General features: G+C 42.0%; 1 protein-coding gene across 5 annotated transcripts in view; it reads right to left on the bottom strand.

Moving 5' to 3' along the window:
* The window catches only part of UTRN (utrophin), a 553,135-nt gene that overhangs the window by 344,227 nt on the left and 192,720 nt on the right, over positions 1 to 16,188 (bottom strand). For all 5 annotated transcript variants that reach the window (XM_090040990.1, XM_090040992.1, XM_090040993.1 and 2 more), the window contains 5 exons: positions 15,966 to 16,136; positions 13,930 to 14,109; positions 10,567 to 10,695; positions 10,281 to 10,451; positions 9,293 to 9,442 (listed from right to left, as the gene is read on the bottom strand). In XM_090040990.1, the coding sequence (XP_089897116.1) occupies positions 9,293 to 9,442; positions 10,281 to 10,451; positions 10,567 to 10,695; positions 13,930 to 14,109; positions 15,966 to 16,136 (801 nt within the window). The remainder of the gene's footprint in view (positions 1 to 9,292; positions 9,443 to 10,280; positions 10,452 to 10,566; positions 10,696 to 13,929; positions 14,110 to 15,965; positions 16,137 to 16,188) is intronic.

The raw sequence follows: 16,188 nt of genomic DNA, 5'->3' as shown, positions 1-16,188 counted from the left end.
AGTCACCTAACTTATCCCAACAGCTCCAAGATAAAAAGCACATCTAAGATCAAGTGGTAGAACTACTGCTTTGGGAGATTTGACTAGATGGTCAAGTGCCTTTTCCATCTCTAATTTCAATGTTGAAAAGGCAAATATAATAAACTTATTTTCTCTTTATAAAAGTGGATGTTTTCAGACTTTTTATGGAATAAATAGTCTATGGGCATATGTTAAATATCATCATTAGAGTTCTGCTAACTCCTGAGCCATACAGAAATAAATCTGATTAGGGTTGAAAGTTTAGTTTGACCTGAAATGAAAATACAAAAGGGTTAAAAACAAAACACAAAAGGACTTCAAGGCAATTTTTTAAAATAAAAAATTTTAAAATAAAACACTGCTTGAAATGAAAAGAGTCCCAATAAGCCCTCTGAAATCTGCAAGAGCTAACCCTGAAAAGGGAAGTGTTGTGCTGGAAGGTGGGCAAAGGGCTCACGTAGAGTGGCTAGCCCAATCAAACCAACCAGGCAACTCACAAGACTGCTACTTGTACAAGGACCACACCCCCTCCCTCTCCCAACAACAAACATCATCCAAGTTGTGGCAAGTGGCAAACAGGAGGTATGGGGAAGCTGGGAAAAGAAGCAGATGAGCAGGGCAGACCCTACCTGTATTACAATGAGGGCAAGAACAGCAGGGTGCCAACATAAACTCCTCTGCTATCTGCAAAACGATCATTTCCACATGTCAAATAATTTCCTACAGCTTAGGAAAAGTAATTTCAGGCATCTTAGTCCACTAATTTTCTCTTACAGCTTAAGAGTTCATTTCCCTCATTCCCATCTAAATCATAGATTAAAACTTTTTAAATGTATACTGATACACGGTACTTGGAAAGAATCTAAAAGGATTTTATTCCATAAAAGAAAGTGAATTTAAAAGAAAGTAAGTCTTCATGCATCCAACAAGAAAATCTCAGAGAACGTTTTAGGAACCCAATAACCTTCCAATTCATTTTTTTCTAGCTAATGTGTCTTGTACTGAAACAAAGTTTAAGAGTATGAAATGAGAGAGACAATTTCATCAATATTACAGGCAAGCCTGCTGCTAAATGGAATAAACAAACATGGTTCTAAGTGGGTGGAAAGGATCAATCCCCAAAACAATACCGAAACAATACACCTGTACAGATCAAAAACAATAAAGATTTCTTCCCTTTCCATTTAACTAACAACAGATAATTTCCAAGTCTATAATGCAATGTATAATGCTACTAAGAGCCTTCTAGGCTTCGCTGTTCCCTTATAACCTGTTTGTTTCAAGCCAGCATTCCCTTACTTGTTAGGTCAGCGATTCTCAGCCAGGAGCCTGAAATGTTTTTAAGGGTGTCACAGTGCCTGGCCCTTGTACAAGGAGTTAACTCAGGGGTGGGCAAGTCCAGCCAGCAGGCCAGATCAGGCCCACAGGAGACCCCATTTCACAGCAGCCCCTGCCCACATCACTGCAGCTGGTTTCCACTGAGACCCTAGGAGCAGCGGAGCTGTGACAGTGTGGGGTCAGGATTTCCATGGAGACCAGCCCCAGCAGCACTGGCAGGGCATGCAGCAGGGCAGGGAGCTGCTCCAGGGCCAGGATCTTGCAGTGGTGAAAGCATGGTCTGGAACTGGAGCAGAGCCGTGATCCACTGCCCGCATGCCCTGGGCAGAGGCATGCAGATGGCAGATCGCAGCTCTGCCCCAGTTCTGAACCATGCTATTACTACTGCAAGATTCGAGCCCCAGCCCTGCCCAGCTGCACACCCAGCCAGTGCTGCTGGGGCAAGTCTCCGTGGAAACCCCAGCCCTGTGCTTGCTCCTAGGGTCTCCATGGAAACTGACTGAAGCAATGTGGGCAGGGGCTGCTAGGAAATGGAGTTTCCATCTCCCATTTTCCCCACCCCCAAGTTAAGTGCTTGCTCCTCCATCCAGTTAGGCACCCAGTGCCCAGCACAGTCCCACAGACAAGTGGCACCTGTGGCTCCTCCTCTGGGGGTACTCACTCCTGCTGCTGCACTCTGCCATGGGTTGGGGAGGCAGGTGTGGAGCTATGCTTTTTAAACTGGTTCAGTCCCCTACTCCTCCCATGTTTCTAGAGCTGGTGGAAGAAACCAAAAGAGCAGGTGGTTCTGGTCACCATCATGCAACTCCCTGGAGGAGCAGCTTCAGTGCAAAGGGCCACACTCACCTCCTCAGGCACAAAACTGGGATGAGGAAGGGCAGATGATCAAAATGAGGAGTGGCAAGGTCCTACCCACACTACCCTGCCCTGGCACTAGCCTTTGCATCCCATCAGCCAGTCACCCCTTTCAGTTTCTTGCAGGGACAGCTACCTGTTTCAGGGATCTAATGACCCACCCCCAGTTATCTAAAGACCCATCCCAAGCCCTACTGAGCACCCCTGCCCACACTGAGCACCTGCACCACTCCTTGTCACACTTGCCAGGGGTGCATACAGGACTACATCTGTCTTTCCTGCCACACCTGGCTGGTTCCTACTAACCTGCCCATGACCTTCTAAGATGATCTGTCCTAGAGGCCCCCCACAGCCTCATGGCACCAAACTGCTTTCTCCTCCCCTCCCTTGGTACTGTCCATGCCAAAGCACCACTGCATCTTTGCCCCGACAATAGCAACCTGCTACCTACCTGCCACCAAGCATCTGCTCCCTCTTCTTCAGTACTAAACAGCCACCTTTTCTCCTTAACTGCCAACCTGACAGCTGTTCAGGTACCTCCCTTTACAACATAAATATACCCCACTCCCACCCCAAAGCTAGCCCCCACCTTTATCTTCTCTTTAGTATGTGTTTCACTCCTTCATATAGCCTCTCCAAGTAATGAGGATTCCCTCCAGACACTCTGCTTCAGACAACATATATGTTGTCGATCATAGACACATGGTTGAAACATTATTTTTTAATACAAATTAAGGAGCAAGAAAAACCATGGGGGCTCATAGCCCTTGGAGTTTTTGTCAAGAATTTAGGGCCAATTTTCCAAAGGGTCAGTCCGTCCCGAACTCTTTTGAAAATCTGGCCATTAATTTTATTGTCTCAAACAGCGATTCACAACTGCAAGCCCTGTGGCACCCTGGGGTGCTATATGAGATCCCTTTAAGAGTGCTGTGGGATGCAGGGAGGTAAAGCACTATAAGAAACTAATTAGTTTTTAAATGGGATGCTGCTAAATTCAGAAACATTATGGAGTGATTTGACTCTAAAACATGGAGGTGTTAGATAATCTCCCTTCTCTTGTATCAGGACTAGGTATGGATCTACCCATACCCATTCTCCTTTGCATCCAACATCCTTCCTGAGGTCCCAAGCACACAGGGAATCAACATTTCTGCCCCTCCAGATGAAAAAAAAACAAAAAACCACTTTTTCAAGTAATTTACCACATTGGTCTTTTTAGAATAAGGATCCAATCAAGTCTATTGGGTCCAGAGGAGCTGTCGGGCAACTGAGCACATTCTCAAGTGATCTCTTCGGGAATACCAGCTCTCACATCAGAAATGGTGATGTTCCCCATCTAAAAAACAAGGCCTTAAGGGACCTCCTTCCTAGTACACGATCACTTAAACTAAGCAGATGAGAAAACAAGCTGCAAAACTAAAAAAGGAAGTTTGACTTGGTATTCAATACCAGAAGTCTGAGTGCAGAAAGGCACAAAGCGGTATCAGCACTTTCCAAGTTTTAGACTGTTAATCCAAAATGTTCATCTTTTCTCTGAATCCAAGTGATTCCACCAAACTGGCTACATCTGGAAAAACTAGAGGATGATTTCATATAAAGTAACTGGTTGTGAGCAACTACACACCACACAAAAATTCTGCTCTGTTGACTACTGTAATCCATAAATTCCTATGTGATCTTTTCTATTCACTGCTGACCTCGTCACCTTATTACCAAAGGCCCTCAACTCACAAAAGCACTATTCAGCAAAGCACTTCAGCATGGAATTAACTGCTTTCTCTTATTAAAGCCTCTGGGCATGTCTATCTTACTCCTAACCAGGGTTAGAGTGATGCCAGAAATGCACACACTCTTTACTCCTACTCTACATGCAGCACATGCCAAAAAAGTATAATGAAACTACCATTTGGTCCACATTCTGCCCTAAGACATGTGAACGGCAAGGGGTGTGACTGCGGGATCCAATATGAGATCCTCTCACATATTATTCCAGGTACAGGGAGAGCCCAAGATTGCTATTCCAGGCTCCCACTGCATCAGCAATTAGAAAGCTCCTGCAACCACAAGTCCCATAACTGACGGGACTCACAGCTGTGGCAATGCCCCATGGCTGCCAAGATCAAGTCCTGCAGCTGATGGGTCTCTCCTCTGTCCTGACAGCTGTGAGGCACTGCAGGATACTGCCAGAAGGGAGAGTCACATCAACTACGGGACTCTCCGTCCCATGCAGCTATGGAGTGCTGTCAAGGCTGAGAGTCCCCATAGCTGCAGGAATCCCAGCCCCAGTGTGCAGGGTGCACTCCCATGGCTAGGAGCTCCACTAGCTGACAGGGGTCCTAGCCACTCCTAGATCCTGCTGCACATGCAAATTAAAACCTGGGATAGAAACCAGTTATAAAGTTATCACATTTTCCAGCTCTAACGTTATAACCGGCTGGAGCTTTTTATGGTGCGATAGACAGGCTACGTAGGCAAATTAACTGCATGAAGTGCACAATTAACCCAGTCATTGTATGATGCATGTAACACGTACGGGGGGACCTATGTGACTTAAAGTCACTTCCTCTCTCTGTGCTTCTGTGAAAGAGAGAGAGTTCTACTGACCTCCTTCATACAGCACTGAGAAACGCTGGTGAGAACTGGCTGGTATTACAGCTAGACACTACGGCCGCTTACGAACATTAATAAAAAAGGCGCTTTACTTTAAACTCAGTGCACACCCATGCTAAGCCCAGTGCATGCCCAAAAGAGGCATCATGTTAGCCAGACCCAGTTTGCCCAAAAGTCTATATATATCAGGTGCTTCAGCAGGACTTTTATGGCTCTTTTAACAGGTGCTTCAGCAGGGCTCTTTCATAGCTCTTATATCTTTTATAGCTCTTTTAGGATTGAATCAGCTATTAAATAAAAGTGCCAAAAAGCTCCACTGAAGCACCTGATCTATACAGGTGCTGCAAAGCCAAGTCAAACTAACATGCTGCTTCTTCCAGTAAAGCAAATTTTTTTTTTGATTTTTCCCCCCAAATCTGTTAGTGCCCTATTATTAATGGATCCAAGAAAATGTTCCAGTTTTATCAAAGTGGCTCACAAACAGATTCTAGGTAAATTTTCAAGGGCATAAAATGGAAGTTAGATACTCAAGTCTCCCTGGCAATCAATAAGAGATCAAAGTCTAATTCTCATTTTATCTTAAAAGTCTCTCCCCAAACTACACCAGGACACAAGCACAAAGCACAAAAGCATGATACCTTTGAATTACTGTTCAGTAACAAGTCCTTCTGCCTATGTCCTTGGATAGAAAAACTGCCCATTGCAGTATCCTTGATATGAAGGTGAGAACTACATTTGTTTTGAAGTACATTAAAATACCGTGTTGGATTCCTATTCTAAGCTCTTAGAACATTTTATGGGATATTACAATTCCAAGCATAGAGAAAACAAGCCTTTCTCCCTCTGTTTTCAATTTATTTTTCCTGTTTCATTCTCCCCTTTTCATCCTCTAGTTGGAGCGCACCAATCACAGAGACAATACACAGGGAGGAAAGAGGCAGAAGTTGAGAATCTGTACAAAAGAAACCCTCACTGACTCTTCAGTCTTCTATTTTGACTCAGAAAAGATCAGGACAATGGGAAAGATTGCTAGTGGTTCAGCTCTGGATTGTCCAAACAACTTGAAAAGCCCCCTTCAGAGCTTTGTTTCATGGGAAGGGCCTTATCATTAACCATTAAAGTTTATCATTAATCAAACACAAACACACTGATCCCTTTAAATTTAAACTGCTGCCCCTCACATACAGAGAAAGCCAGTGAAGTAACTGGCATCTTATTTTAGGATGTCTTGTCTCAGGTTATTGAGACATGTTACTGTCACTGTCACAGTACATCCAAAGCAATCATGTAGATCGGCAGGAGCTGCTAGTGAAATCTATAATATAGCAACCTGATATAGGTTTGGTAAACAGGTGCTGCACTCTACAAGCCCATCACTGCTGACCCACTGTTCTTTCACATACACAGTGGAGGGTTAATGATTTAAAATGTCTCTCCAAAGAGAATGCATTAAAGCTTCAGATTTATGCTCATAGTGAATGTCAGGATATACAGCAGAACTAAGGAGAACAGACCATCCGTTACAGTTCAATGGCTCTCCTAGGTGGCTGATGTGTTGGGGCACTATAACTCTGAACCACGTGTATTACATTAATATTCCAAGCTGTATAGGTCTCGCTTGGAGCTTGAACATTCCCCATCCCCCCCTTAATTGGTCTTGGGTTTAAAAAGTTACAGAACAGTCATAAAGAGATTGATTGGTTTTAATTAGGAAGCTCTATAACCAGAAATTCAGAAGTACTTGACAGACTGCCTAACCCCCAAGCTTGTCCAAGAAATTACTTACTGCTTCACAGGGCTCCTCACCATTATTGTATGAAATATTAAACTAATTGCCATGGCAGCTAAAGTATTTTGGAAGGATGAAGAGGAGAAATAAAAAGGAAAAAGCAAAGCATTTGTATCCTTAACAACTAATGCACATTAGCTTACCAGAAAGCAACCAGATGAGTAAATTGTGTCTGACCAAGAAGTCCTTACAAAACCAGCAGTTTGGAACATCTGTCATGATCCTTACAAACGTGCTCCCTGCCATGCCACGTGGGCATGACAGGAGGTGTGATTGTGGGATCACTGGGGACCGCTGTACTTTGGGCTTCAAGGGATTTCAGGGGAAAGCCCAAAATTTAACATTTGCCTCAAACCCCTGGAAACCTGTGATTTGGCTGGAAATGGCCTGAAGCCGCAGGGCAGAGGGAAGGTGGGGAAGAAAAGTTTAAAAAACTTACCTGAAAGCAGAGAAGAAAAACCGTGGAAACCTCACGTGTTCCCAGGGACAGCTTAGTAAGGCTGAGCCACTGCTGAGGCTAACCCAATCAAGTTGTTTGATTCCCTGCTTTGGCAGGGAACTTAAAAGCCCTGCCCAGAGTATAGCAGGTAAGTACCCCTGCCCCAGCGGCTGCAAGCGTAGTCATGCTGGGTGCCTGCCCCGACAGCCAGTCATGGGGTGCAGGGTGCTCCCACCACAGGGGCTTCCCCACTTTGCTTTGGTGCTGCGCAGGAGTGGAGAGGAATTTCCCCTTCCCCTTCTCTTCATGACAGGGAAGAGTGGGGCTGGGGAAACTCATGCCAGACAGGAGAAGCCCTTGTGGTGGGGGTACCCTGTACCCCGTGCCCAGCTGTGGGGGCAGGCACCCAGCATGGTTTCCTAAGCCCTACTCTGCCCTGCCATATGGAGAAGGGGAGGGGGAAATTGCCCTGCTCTCCTACATGGCAGCAGAACAAAGCAGGGCTCAGGAGTGATTTAATAACTTTTATTTATTATGGTTTCATTAAGAATTATCAGTGGTGAGCTTTACTTAAAAGTTGTTGTTTAATAAGTGGCAAACTTTACTTTCTTAAAACAGCTGAAGAAGAGCCTGTATGCTGCTGTTCAGTGGTAATCAGCTCCATGGTGGGCTCCATCAGAGGTGTAGAAGAGCCAGCCCTGAAAAATGCCTGCAATTGTCTCCAGCAAATCTGCAGGGAGCCCACTTTTTCTCCTGCCGGAGCCTGAATTACAGTGGTCCCTAGGGATTGTACATCAGATCCCACTGCACCCTACTGCTTGTGCAGGGGGAATCCAAGATCATGATCCCAAGCTACTTGTGCACCAGCAAATACGAAGTTTGGCTCCCTTGTGCTCCTGCAGCTGGAAGCTGTAATCAGCTGATGGGGCCCTGCTGCACTCCTGTAGCTGGGAACTCCCCATCAGCTGATCAAAGCTCCCACGCTCTATCCCAGCTGGGAGTGCCCATCAACTCAGTTGGGACTCCCAGCCCAAGATATCACAAGAGTGAAAGTGTCTGATGTGCTCCCTTTGCTCCGATCAGCTAAGCAGTTCTCCCAGCCTCTGAACCAAGGGTGAAAGGCTCCATCCACTGTGCTCAAGAGGCTGGAAGTGCTGGCCACACATTCAAATGAAAGGCATGATAGGAACCAGTCACAAAGTTATCACATAGATTTTGTATAATAACTTTGTGGCTTATTCCCCAATTTATCGCACCAGTATTTAAATGAACATATAGCCAGGTCACTGCTTCAGATGTGATTAACCAGTTAACATGCCTGTAAAAACACATGTGACACAGGGTTTACAAGAAAGGAGCTGGGAGACCCCAAAAGAAGTCAAGGTTCTAATGTTCTGATCTAGGCCCTGCAGCCCAGTGAACAAGTCACGTTGTGACATACTGGTGTTCACAGCTCACTCCACCAGTAGCCCCACTGGGAAATCTACAGAGGCCTCTGCACATCAGATCAGGCACTCAGTGGTGCAGGACCTGATTTCACCATGCAGGGTTGCCGAGGGGGCTTCCGAAGCCTGTTCCAGCCAGGCAGGGACAGCACTGGCCCTGTGCCATTCATCTGGCTCACAAGGCCAAAACTACAGTGCACAAAAGCACGTTATATTAAATTTTTATGCATCCAGATTTAAAATTATAGAGATACCTATCAAAAGCTCTGGGTGCCCTAAATAATCATTAGTCGCACAATGAAATCCTAGTAGCATTAAGAAATAATTTCAACAGGAATTCAGTCAGCCAGATACCTAGAGAAACTCATTTCCACCTTTTTATCCTAACAGGAGGCATACATTATAAACAGTTTTAATTCTATCAGGGAAAAGGCAATAACAAGCTCATGTGTCAAAACTGAATGCATAAAGCTGTGGTTAAATTAAACCAAATCAGGTTAGGGAGCACTCATGGCTCTAGGCAGGGTGCAGCAGCTGCTACAGGGAAAGCATGGCTTACCCAAGCCAGAGAAAGGAAGGGGCATCTGTGCTATATGCATGCCACTACATCCCTGACACTTCCCTTGACTTCTACCAGTGATCCAAGATCCTCCAGCTGTTAGAGAAATTCAGATATTACATATAGGGTAAGATAGCAAAATTGTCTGTCCTGTTCACAAAGACCAGTAAAAAAAAACAAACAATTAAACAAACGTAAAAGAGTTGATCTATTTCACTCATGCTCGGCTTACAAACCTTTTCCTCTTCATCACTTGATTCCATATGTTTCTCTACAACCTTTAACATGTTCCGTAAATCATTCTCAAATTCATCCAGATCTGCAGAAGCCTCTCCAGGCTTGTGGAGTTCTGACATAACAGGAACTCGCTCCTGACCAACAAGCATCTACAGAGCAAAGCAAAGCCATTCATATTAAGAATGTAATTAAGAGTAATTTCAATGCACCCCTTCTATGCAATAAAATTGCTACAATGATAACGTTTGCAGGATCAGTCTTAAAACTATATATTGTATTTATCCATTTTCAGAAAAGACATGTAAAAAGAAAAAAAGCCCAAAATGAATCGAAAAAAGCAGTAGTGCTTATGCTAGGGGATATAATCTTACAGCCCACGGGCCAGATCCAGCTCTCAACAATTTTGCTACACTTTATCTGTTTGTGGGAAACATTTTATCTGATCCAGCACATGTGTGAGAACCCACCATTGAGTGCCTCCATCAACTGCTGCCTCTAGCCTGAGGAGGACCAAGCTACGTTAATAATTCACCCTGCTGTTACTGAAAAGTTGCCAACCCCTTGCTTATATTAGAGAGCTGCTATGCAGTCAAACACCACACATTTTTGCTTGTGACCCAAGTCAGGATTTGTACCCTGCGCAACTCTAGAAATGACTGGTTAGAACCTTAAACCTACTGAATTAATTTTACCCTATAGAAATCTACTTGGGTAACCAATGAAAAGTACTATTTTAGTATATGAAAAAACATCCTTATGAAGCACTTAATCCAGTGTTTTTGGTACATAAAATATTATCCTTCTTTTGTGAGGCATGACACTATTTTGCCAGGAGAACCTGTGTGATTCCACACTGGGGTCCCCAGTAGTGGCAGAAAGCTGCTCCACAGCAGAGCATACAGCAGTCAGAAGGTAGGAACCTGTTCTAAGAGCTTCTCTATACCAAAGATTTTCAAAACAGACAACTCTTGCCTCTTCCTGGCTCACCTTTGCACTTTTGATGTGCTGGGACACTTTCTCAAAATTTCGGTTCAGTTCAGCCAGCTTGGGTTCTACGAGTTCCTGGCATGACACCCCACGACCATTCATTAGGATAATAGCTTGATCACGCACGTTATCCACTCGGAGACTAACATCATCTAATTCTGCCATTAAACGCTGAGAAGCAAAAGCAAGAAAGGTACTACATTGGAAACAGAAAACAGCCACATTTTTCTGGCCTAATCTCATGTGGAATTTTATAGTCCCTGCTTTAAAAGATTACAACTCCTACCTTCACTGTTTCTTCCTTTTTGCTTGCTGGCTTTTTCTGAATTTCATCCAACAAGGCTTCAGCTTGATAGAGCCAAGTACTTATGTGGGCAACATTCTCATCAAAGATCTCCAGCTGGCTCTGATGATTCTGGAAAGAGATGGGGCAGGGAACAAACACATTTTAAAATGTTCCAAGAAAGGAAGGACCAAAGAACATGGAATACTAGGAAGTTACATTTAGAAACACAGTACACAAGGCCAAACAACTGCACTGACTGGGACCAACATCTGGATAGCTATGAAAATATGCAGTTGATCAGTACCTTCGGAATCTAAATGTAGCAAAACTCTTTCAACTTTCAACTTGTTTTGTTCAGGGTTAAATGTAAAGCAATTTATCTCATTTGTATCGCTGCAGGAACCTACAAACAGAGTATGCAAATGTAAGTTAACTTGCATACTCTGCATGTCAACTGATGTGGGTTCCTAAGTTGCAACTCTCTCCCCCATTTTGAAGGAATTGAAGAAAGAAATTGGACTGACTGCTGAAACATCATATTGTTGACTGAAGTATAATTGTTCATTTTTCTATGGCCATGAACTACTACGGTGATTTGCCCAAACCAATGCAGTCAGTCAGCGGGCCTTTAAACGGGGAATTCCCAAATTCCTGTTTCACGATGTCATGATTTCACAGCTAGACCACAATTGTTCTATGACCACAGCATATTATCCTTTTAAAAAAAGTTTCTTCCTTGCTGTTGCTGTCTAAAAAACCAACACAAAGAGAAAAGGAAGTGAATTACCCAGGAGAAATATCTAAATTGATGACAACCAAAATAAACATGATGAATAAAAACTGAGGGGACTATTTTGTCTTGTAGTTATATAACCTTAATTGTAACAATAGTACATGCAAAAAAAATTCAAACCAAAGTAAATCTCTCTCAAGTTAAAGGAATATTTTTTACATAGAACTTGCAGTGCTTGGTGTGGTCTTGTAATTTAGTCGTCATTTAATGCAGTCCCCAGACTCTGGTTATGCTTGTTATGCATTTTTTCACTCTCCAGAAAAATAACCATACCATTAATATAGTAATGATTCTGTCAGGATTGACTCAACTCAGAAATTTCAAGTTGTGTGCTAGCAACACAGAAATCCCCACATCAGCTCCCTTGACTCAGTGCATAATACAGAGAAGCCCTAAACTTACAATGAAAGAAAGAACAATAACAACTGGGCTCCTATCCCCAGAATTATCAGTAGGAAAGAAGGGCTGGGGAAAGCAGATAATAAGATCAAGTGCAGAAAATAAAGCAGAACTAGAAGTTTATCATAATTTCATACAGTAATAGAAGAGGGATGGAATTTAATAGTACAATGAGCAACGTCATGAACTTAGGGACTAAAAGCAAGAATTTGTAAGAACACAGGGGTTGCTCAGTTACAAATGGGAGAGCTGGTGAAAAACGAGTGTGTATCAGCTAGTTACAGGATGACTGTAAGCCACCAATATGACGCAAAGGCACACATGATATTAGGATGTACATTCAGCTCAGGATGCAACTCTTGGCCTCAACACAGAAAGGAGCTTTCTTTGGGAGAGCAATTCAGCAACTACTTAAACTCGTGCTTAAAGTGATGTTCTAAGCAAGGACGGACTTAAGCAGGAAAAAAGAGAATAAGGACCACTATAATTAGTCAGACCAAAGGTCCATATACATACTTATATATATAGAAAGAGAGAAAGAGAGAGAATAGAAGAACCAGCACTTGTGTAAAGTGATCCATTCCCTGTCATACTCTGACAGGGACCTTAAGTGCTTTCCTGAATTTAAAAGGAGAACCACAGCCAAATGATCAATTATTACATCACCAACACCACCACTAGGGGCACTAGGGACCTAGAGCATTCAACTCCACATTGGGGTATGGAAAAGGTGGCATTTCATATTGCTCAGCAGAAATTTCTCCAGGCTGACTAAGGAACAGCACTGACAACCTCCCATAGTTAACTAATCTTTTTTTGGCTACTGCCGTTGGTTTACGGCAGAACAATTCTAAATCCAGGTGATTATACTAAGATACTGAGAAAAAAAATTACATGGGATCATAAATATCTAAACATGTTAACAGATGGTCAACAAATGCATGCTTTTTGTTAATTACATTGTTGTATGTTGGTGTTGTTGTTATAATGCACCATGCAGGAGCAGGACTGCATTTCACTAGATGTAGAACTGCACAGTAAGAAAGGGCTCTGTCATTAAAAGGTTTGCAGAGTACTGTGAGATGGACACCCATTCTTTTAATCATAGCCATGCATGAGGGCAATGAAAAGAAAACTGTGCAGTGAAATAGCAAGCACAATCTACTTGAAGTTATCAAATAATTTTTGTTCCATTCTTATTTCACCCTGTTGGGCAAAGTCAACTATGGTATTTGTGGGTCATTAGAATCACACCAGGCAGAGCACTCTTCTGATCTGAGTAACTAGTAATTTTATAAGTAGTGGTAAAGTAAAGAGAGTAAAGTAAAACACTCACATGGATGCCATGGTCATACATGCTCAAGTCACCAGCCACCGCCTAGCAAACTTGTGGTCCAGTAAATACACACACTCCTTGGTTCTTATAGCCATCAGAAAAGAGCCGGTACACATAGTAGTTTTAGACTTTGATGCTAATCTCTTAGCCAGCTCTTTTCAAATGGGGACAAGAAGGAAAATGCAGAGCTATGGTAGCCTTTGCAGTAAGGAAAAGAAATTAAAACATAATATAGTGAAACAGAGTGGCAGTACAAGGTTTCAAAAGGGTCAGAGTTGCACACAAGAAAGATGGTCCTGCAGGTACACTATGGATGGGTTCAAGGGGAGAGTGATGTGTGTCTTAGGGCAACTACAAAACAGGAAGTTGGAACAAGCCAAAACTGGAGAGAGAATGAGGATCTGGACAAGGGTTTTCGTACTGAGGCCAGAAATATAAGGTCAGACATTGAAATAAAAATGCCTCACTATTTTTATTCTCTTTGAGCATGCATTTCACTGCCAGTTTAGAGAGCCAAGTTGTCTGTGTGCCTTACATATTTAATGTAGGATCTAGGCAATGGCAACTTGCATTACATACCCAGGAAGTATGTGATACTAATGCCTGCCAATTGATTAAAAATATTCATTGCCTCAAACAATCCCCCTTCTTCCTCCTTTTATTTATCCTCATAACATGCTCTATGTCTACATAACAGAGGGCATATATCTACCCCATCCCCTTAAAGGCTATGAGGTAGAATGGAAGGTTATTAGGAAAACAGAAGATACGATGCCTTGTAACAACTCCAAAACGAAAACCTGGACATAACATTTTCATTGTTCATGCAACTTACCAACAGAGTATTGCACCAGTCATCAGTCCAAGTCCGAACCCGACTCCAGCCAGCATTCAGGACACAAAGCTTCTCCTCCAGGGAAGTTTCACTGCCTTCCACCAAAGTCTGGAGCACTGTACTGCTCTCTGTGATGCTATTTAGATCAGCTTTCCTCCTTTCCAGCTCCCTCAGCACATTCTGAAATGAGAGGAACAATTAACAGCACATCCACAAATTCCTATGGAATGCCAACGCAAAACAAGGCAAGAGATTACTTTCTATACTCAGAAAAGCACAGATCTTGTTTGTTTTTTTAATGGCCTGTTGATTTTCACTTGAGAAAAGGCATTCACACTGGATGTAAATGTCATTTACTTAGCCCCTAAATAACAGCCAAGTATTGTAGAGTGCCTACTGCCTCAGTGTTAAAAATCATTTTTGTATAAGTCTTAGCTTTACCTTTTTTACTCTGTTTCTGTTAACATAATGGTTTAGCATGCGCTTTAATGGAAAATAGCTAGGACAATGCTGAACATTACTGAAAACCCCCTACAGTAGCTTCTCCAGGTGCTAGGATTGTGTACAAATTTTGTTATATTATCAGTTAATTAGCTTGTAACAATACAGCCACTGGGACACCTCTACAGCTTTACACAATATACAACAAAGAACTATTTCAATTAGTTCCCTTCATCTTTGTTTAATATAAAGGTGTGTTTCTCTCTTCCCTTCATCATAGTCATATTTAAATGTATTACAATCCTGTAAAGAAGTTTATTAATAGCAGGAGGAAGCGAAAGGAGTGAAGAGAGAAAATCCAAAATGTAATCATCTTTGGATGATCACAGCATTACACATAGGAATCAAATATTTCACCTTATCAAGCCATCCAGGTGCTCACCATATAGATTCATTAATCACTTTCACTAATCTACAGCATCTAATTATTTCTAAAGCTCCCTTATTTTATAATACCTTCCAAATTTTCTCCTCTCTCATATGCAAGAATAGAGCTTTGGGTGACTCAAACGTCTTTCATCAGGGGAATACTTATTTATTAACCTCATTGTTCTAAGTAAATGCAAGTAATTAAATTTAATTCATATCATCTCTGTTATGTTACTGGGAAACCTGATGAATGCACAATTACTGCCTCTGATATAACTGTGTATTTGATTGTAACATTACATTTGTGAACTGCATGCCACATAATTAAGAGCATTACTTAAAAGAAAGGATTAGTGTTGGATAATTGTTAATCAGATTGACTGGGTAAGAAGAGTTTACAATATGAAACATGTTTAATTTTGTAATTTTTTTTGTAGTTGTCTCAATACTGTGGAAATGTCTGCAACAAAAGACGTAATAGTGGACAAGTGCCAAAGACTAGTAATAGCGTATTAAATAGTTGCCAACTCAGAAAACTGCACACAAAAAATTCCCACATCAGTATCAAATTCTAATTTCTTTAATATAACAAACAGAACTGGTCAGGAAATATTTTTTCTACTTCACCAACAATTTCAACTTATTGAAAAAACAGGAAAAAAAAACAAGTTGGTCAAAAGCCAAAAATGTTTTTAGTTTTTGGTCTTTTATTTTTTCCAACAATGCCCCCCCCAGGATTTTACAAAAAGTCTCTTTCATTAAAAACCAAATTTTCCATCAAAGAGTTTAAATGAAAACTTTTCAATCAGGACGATTATTATGATGCTAATGGTGCAATTGATCATTTAAAAACATGCTTCAAGACTGAAAACTGTGCACATGATTTTTTTATTCAGTTAAAATCCTATTAACTGCTAATCCTTAACATCAGTGATAATTCAATGGCATGTATGTAGTGTAAGTGGCTCAGGGTTGAAGATGTTTTAGTCATTACAGATATGTAACAACTCCAGTGTGTTCAACTCCAGTAACTCCAATTAGAATTGAATACCTAAGATTTAGGAACCAAAAGTTAGTCATTCAAATCTCCAGTTACTTCCTAATGTTATCCTATAGTTAATACAAAAAAATTGCAATTTATCCAGGAAATATAACTATTTGCTCACTTTAGCCCAAGCAATTTCTATATCCAGGTCAGCAAGCAAACTCTCAGAAGTGGACTTCTGCACCAACTCAGCCTCAGTGGTGGTTAGCCATTCTGACAAGGAGGCAATATCTTTTATCATTTTTCGTGCCAGTTGTGATGCTCTTTCTAGGTCTTGCTTTCCTTCTGTCACCTGAAAGAAGCAGTAGCAATTAAATCACTCCCACCAAGAAGCATATGGTAGA

This window comes from Crocodylus siamensis, chromosome 1 (assembly GCF_052110815.1).
Source record: "Crocodylus siamensis isolate JL-2025a chromosome 1, ASM5211081v1, whole genome shotgun sequence".
NCBI classification, from domain to species: domain Eukaryota; kingdom Metazoa; phylum Chordata; order Crocodylia; family Crocodylidae; genus Crocodylus; species Crocodylus siamensis.
This window is presented reverse-complemented; position numbering and strand designations above follow the sequence as displayed.